Source organism: Bufo gargarizans, chromosome 7 (genome assembly GCF_014858855.1).
Source record: "Bufo gargarizans isolate SCDJY-AF-19 chromosome 7, ASM1485885v1, whole genome shotgun sequence".
NCBI lineage: Eukaryota > Metazoa > Chordata > Amphibia > Anura > Bufonidae > Bufo > Bufo gargarizans.
Window position 1 is genome coordinate 200,365,832 of NC_058086.1, and position 6,629 is coordinate 200,372,460.

General features: G+C 37.6%; 1 protein-coding gene across 1 annotated transcript; it reads left to right on the plus strand.

The window, feature by feature from the left end:
- The first annotated feature begins 292 nt into the window (after positions 1–292).
- Positions 293–646, plus strand: LOC122943060 (T-cell acute lymphocytic leukemia protein 2-like). Its single transcript, XM_044300463.1, has one exon. The coding sequence runs from the start codon at positions 293–295 to the stop codon at positions 644–646; it is 354 nt and encodes a 117-aa protein (XP_044156398.1).
- The last annotated feature ends 5,983 nt before the right edge of the window (positions 647–6,629 follow it).

Below are 6,629 nucleotides of genomic sequence, written 5' to 3' on the forward strand. Positions count from 1 at the left end.
TTTTGTTTTATGTACATGAACAGTTAAGGTAGGTTCACACAATTTTTTGGAGATGGTTTTGAGACAGATTTTCCTACAGGTTTATCAGCCAAAGCCAGAAATGCATCCAGAGGGAAGGAGAAATATATATCTTTCCTTGATAGTTCTGATTTCTTTTAAATCCACTTCTGGCTTTGGCTGAAAAACCTGCAGGAAAATCTGCCTCAAAACCTCTGACAAAAAAAATCAGCGAGCACATACTCTTACAGTTATTTATTTTGTTATAATCTCTTGTAGACAACCTTCAAGGAAAATGACTCGCAAAATCTTCACCAACACAAGAGAGCGATGGAGGCAACAGAATGTCAATAGTGCTTTTGCCGAGCTGAGAAAACTTATTCCAACTCACCCACCTGACAAGAAATTAAGTAAAAATGAAACTCTAAGACTGGCTATGAGATACATCAATTTTCTTATCAATATACTTGGAGACCAGGCTATAATAAAGGATGGAGCAACATCAGAAAAAACTATTTTGGGCATCTTTGAACCTGAGCCGCAATTGTCAAATCTTCCAGAATGGACTATGATGGATCACTCTAGTGACTCTTCTCCTGGAACAAGCAGTGATACTCAGGATTGCTGGTCATTAGTCCACTCTCCATAGGTCTGATTAATCGGGTCAGAGTTAATTGTGAAAAATCTTTGTGTTTCTAAGTGTTACCTTCTTAATTTATATTGTAAAGCAATGATTATTTTAACATTTTCAAAAAGAAAACTATGGCTTCTGGGCTACCTGAGTCATTTAATGCAGTCATGACTGATAGAATAGAATAAAGGTGCCATAATCTGCAGAGCGTGAAATTTGTGGGATGTCATTGTCAGCTATCTATATTATGGAAAATGTGCAGTCCATACTGAAAATATACTCTTGTATGTCATTTCTAAGATTATACATTACAAAAGTGTCATCCAAACCAGGCGGAAAGCTCTACAACAGAATCAACTCTCTGAATGCATCCGCGCTGCACAAGTTGCTACCTTGATGACATATGTCATATACCATCATACGGATTAGTTATATAAATGAGTACCAATGAAGAGCACACATGCAATTAATTGGATTATATATGCTGCACCATGAATATTTTTCAGCTTTGTCCAATATGGATACAAAAAAACAGCCACAGGGATAGGAGATATAATCTAGTGACTGTATTCAATTAGCAATGTAATTAGTGTAAACACTTTGGAGGACATATCCCAAATGATGTACTCAACTGATTGGGTATGTAATTGTTGATACTGTTGATACTTTTTTTTAACCTTAATTTATCTGTAGCATTCATAGATCATACTGTATGTAACTGATTTTAATGGTGCTCATAAAGTTACTTTTTATTTGTATAGCACTTACTGCCAATGTACATAGCCCATTCTGTCAGCAAAGAGTTAAGAAAAATAAAAACAAATGATGATTTTATTGGATATTTATATTGCCCAATGTTGGTAAAAAATGATAAACGAGGATGCCCATGATGAACATACTGGGAGTAGCTCTGTATTTTGGGGGTATGTTATAGGAGATTCACATCCTCGATTTAGTGATCTAGATGAGAAACTGCATTATGACTTGGTATTTACCAAGGTCAACAAAAGGTTCCCCATGACGTAGGATAATCATTCTACCATTTTTTTTATTTCAGTTTGTAAATTCGAGTTATTAAAACAATGAACATTGCAGTGTTAATATTTCCATAAATATCGGAAATTGGGGTCACACTGAAGCCTTAAATGAAAACAATCTCTATACCAAGTGAACAATATCACTTTCAGATCTTTGCTATTTGCTTAGCTATTTACTCTTTTGTTTGCTATTCATCAATGTTTGTTTCCAACTAAAATCGCTAGGCTTTCTTGTAGCTGCATTTACCAAAGAGTTTTTTTTCAGGTGTTGACATTTGTGAAATTAATATTTTGTATTGTATTTGTTTGTTAACCTATGACAATAAATTATTAAATATTGTTTTTCTCAATTTGTATTATTTTTACCTCTCTTTATGTTTACCAAAAACACAGCAAATATAAGAAGTTGGAAGGTGTGGGGGATAAAGAAACAGAGCAGTGTATTCTCAAAAACAGTGGAGCCGGTGATATACAGCGGCAATCACAGAGTACATAATCTTTGGTGCAATATAGCAATGTATAACAGTATTGTTGGCACTTTAATATCAATTTCCTGGACATCCTATGGCAGCACAGTCACAGAAGCTGGACTACAGGAAATGAAAATTTCATGTAAATACTTTTTTGTTATTCCTTTGCTTATTATAATTTGAAAAACTATAAATCTATAAAACAAGAAATAACAGTGCTTTGAGTACAGCTGGCATGAATTTCTTCTTTATGGTAAGATCTTTTCTTATTGCTTTTCCCTCGTCTTATAAATGAGCATCATAATTGGTTATCAACCAATAAACCCCTAAGGGTATTATAATAAAAATCTCAGAAAAGACCTAAAATGGATAAAAATATTTTTTTTTTATACTCATCCCTTTCTCCAATGCTGTTCTCTGTGTCGCTAGTTTGATCTTCCTGCAGTTGTTTGTTTGCAAACAGCAGCCATGATGTGTTAGGATATGGCATGCGACCGCTGCAGCCAATCACTGTCCTCAGTGGTTTACCCCTGAGGACAGTGATGGGCTGCAGCATTTAAAGGGGTATTCTGGTTAGATTAAGTTATCCCCTATTCACAGGATAGGGGATAACTATTAGATCGGTGGGGGTCCTACTGCTGGAGATCCCCATCAATCACGAGAACCGGGGCCCCATACTACCTGTAGCCAGTCAGGCAAGCGTGCGGCCGCTCCATTAATTTCTATGGGAATTCTGGAGATAGCCGAGTGATGTGCGCCCAGGCCATTATGTTTATTTCAGGGGGCTGCAGAGGGTACAGGGCCTCTGTTCGTGTGATCGGTGGGAGTCCCAGCGGTAGGACCCCCACAGACCTAATAGTTAATGCCCCTTACAGTTCCATATACCTGCATAGCACTGTGCACGTATCAATGACAAACACAGTGATGTGTTGAGATATGGCATGTGACGCTGTAGCCACTCACTCTCCTCAATGGTTTACCCTTTAGGACAGAGATTGGCTGCAGCATTGAGGTTCCATATATCTGCACATCACTGTTCATGTCACAATGTCGATGATATGTACAGTGACATTTTGGGAAATAGCATGTAATTCTGTAGCCAATCATTCTCCTCACTAGTAGAGCATTGAGAACAGTGATTGGCTGTAGTGGTCACATGCCATATTCCAACACTTCACCGGCAGGGGTAACGGACCAACACCACAAAGAAAGTTGCTTGAGGAAGGAGTGGGTAATAAGATGTTTTAATTTTTAGCCATTTTAGGCTTGTTTTAGATTTTTATCTCAGCAACACTTTTAAAGGGGTTGTGCAGCGATTTATATTGATGACCTATCCTCAGGATAGGTCATCAATATCTGATTGCCGGGGGTCCGACACCCAGCATTCCCTACGATCAGCTGTTTGAAGAGGAGGCAGCGCTTCATGCACTTCATCTGGGAAGTGCAGTGTAATGTTGATTTCACTTGACTGGAGCAAGTACTTATACTTACACTATGCCGCCACTGCACGGGAGATGAGGGGCAGTGTAATGACCAGGAAGAAACTCTAGCGTGTAGCGCCACCTCCTCTCCAAACAGCTGATCGTCAGGGGTGCCAGGTGTCAGATGCCCACCAATAAGATATTGATGACCTATCCTGAGCATAGGTCATCCATATAAATTGCTGCACAACCCCTTTAAGGACATACGGTAGATACTTTAGGCTTTAAGTATATGGTAATTGTTTTCATTTCTGTAACTTTGTGGACTTTGAGTTTTCTTTCCTTTAATAAGGAGGGCTGATTTGCATGTCAATTTTCAAGAAGAGTGTTAAACATTTCTCTCTTTTTCTGATTCATGTAGAATTGACTTTGCCTGAATCAAGTTTTTACACAAATTTGTTGAAATATATCCAAACTTAGAAAAAATACACCAGAACCATTTTAGGCTACTTTCACACTCACGTTTTGGCTTTCTGTTTCTGAGATCCATTCAGGGCTCTCAAAAACGGTCCAAAATGCATTAGTTTTGCCCTAGTGCATTCTGAATGGAAAAATATCCACTAAAAATGCATTAGTTTGCCTCTGATCAGTCTCTATTTCGCTCTGGAGGCGGACACCAAAACGCTGCCTGCAGCGTTTTGCTGTCTGCTTGACGAAACTGAGCCAAACGGATCCGTCCTGACACACAATTTAAGTCAATGGGGACGGATCAATTTTCTCGGACACAATCTGGCACAATAGAAAATGGATCCGTCTCCCATTGACTTTCAATGGAGTTCATGACGGATCTGTCTTATGTTACGGCTATGTTACAGATAATACAAACGGTTCCGTTCATGACGGATGCATGCGGTTGTATTATTGTAACAGATCTGTTTTTGCAGATCCATGACGGATCCGCCCAAAACGCGAGTGTGAAAGTAGCCTTAGAATCAGGCGGTCAATCCCTTATCCAGAAGGAAGAGAAAAGATGAGGCTACTATTCTTTTTACTTTTGGTAAACAAACCCAATAGTTCCTTCAGAGTCACTGTTAATAAAAAAAAAAAGGGATGAGCAAATCAATTCAGAATTCATCCCTAAGTTTTCAAAATAATAAGATTTTCTTAAGATTCATTTTGGTCGAATCAGAGAGACGCCAACCCCTTTGGAAAAGAGACATGCGGAAAGAAAAGTAAAACGGAAAGAAAAGTAAATGTTTCCACATGACACTTCTCTGGAAAAGAGACGTGCAAACCAGTCTTCCTTCCAAAAAGAAAAAGAGTGTCTTATTACCAAAAAATAGCTTAGCTGCCTGAAAGGCCTGAATGGGGTCCTGCGGTGTGGCGGTGTTATTTTTTACCTTACAGAGAGCGCTGAGTACACGAGAGGAGTGTTGTAATCCAAGCAATGCTCCTCTGGGTTTCAGGGTTGCACATCCCTTTCCCAGAGGGGCGTTTCTCTCTATAATTTGTGTAGAATTTAGTCAGACATTAATCGAATGTCAAGAAATTTGCTCATCTATAAGAAATACCAAATTGATATATGTTTTATGTTTCACTACTTTTGTGCAATAAAAATTTAGTTTTTACAATTCTGGCCTTGTTTTCAACACAGAATAAATAATTGATTAATTTAATAGCATGGGTTGTTATAGTTGGGGTGACACCAATCTGTAGTTTTTGAAATACATTTATTTATTTTCCATAAATATATATAAAAGATATATTTTTTTTTACTGAACATTTTATTTACCTTTGTTTCACTTTATTTTATTTTTTTACTTATGTTCCTTTGCTTCCTTATTATATCCACTGCAATATTTCTATAAATTTTCACTAAATATAACCACTATTGACTATTTTAACCCCTTCAAAACTGAGCCAGTTTTTACTGTAAAGAAGGAAATGTTTCACTTTCTGTGGTAATAACCCTGGAACCCTTATCCAAGCAATTCTGAGATTGTTTTCTCATTACATATTGTTCTTCATTTTAGAACCTACTTTGTTAGCCCTTTAGGTGCTCCACAAGAATTAAAGGAAAATGGAGGTGAAATTTAAAAATTTCACTTTTTCTTGCATATTTTCCATTTCAGTTAATTTTTTTAGTAAAGCAGTAAGAGCTGACAGCAAAACAAACTTCAACATTTATTACCCAGATTCTGCAGTTTACAGAAACACTCCATGTGTGGTAGTAAATTGCTGTATGGGCACACGGCAGGGCTCAGAAGGCAAGGAGCTCCATATAGTGTTTGAAGAGCAGATTTTGCTGGAATGGTTTTTGAGTGCCATGTCACATTTGAAGAGAACTTAAGGTACTCCTTCAGTAGAAGCGCCTTATAAGTGACCCCATTTTGGAAACTACACTGCTTAAGGAATTTATTGAGAGGTGTAGACTGCTTTGACCCCACAGGTGTTTTATATAATTTTGAAACACTTGCCTGTGAAAATGAAAACATTTCATTTCTTCCAATAAAATGTTGCATAAGTCCCCCATTTTTCATTTTCACAATGGGTAACAAAAAAAAAATAGCACCCAAATTTTGTCAAGCATTTTCTCCTGAACATGGAAATGGTTTTTGAGCGCCATGTCACATTTGAGAAGATGCTGAGGTATTTAGTGGAACCCCCCCAAAAAAGTGACCCCATTTTGCAAAACCCCACAGGCATTTCATAGAATTTAGAAACAATTGGCTATAAAATGAGAATTGTTATTTTTTCCAATAAAATGTCACTTTAGCCCCAGATATTTATTTTCGCAAGTGGTTACATGAGAAAAAAAGACCCCACAATGTGTTACACAATTTCTACTGAATCCAACAACACCCGATATATGGTCGTAAACTGCTGTATGTGTGCACCACAGGACTAAGAAGAGAATGAGCGTAATATGCTTTTGGACGGCAGATTTTGCTGGAATGGTTTTTGGACACCATGTCACATTTGAAGAGACCTTGAGGTATCCATGAAGTAAACCCCCCCAAAAGGTAACCCATTTTGGAAACTACACCCCCAAGGAATTTTTTAAGTAGTGAGC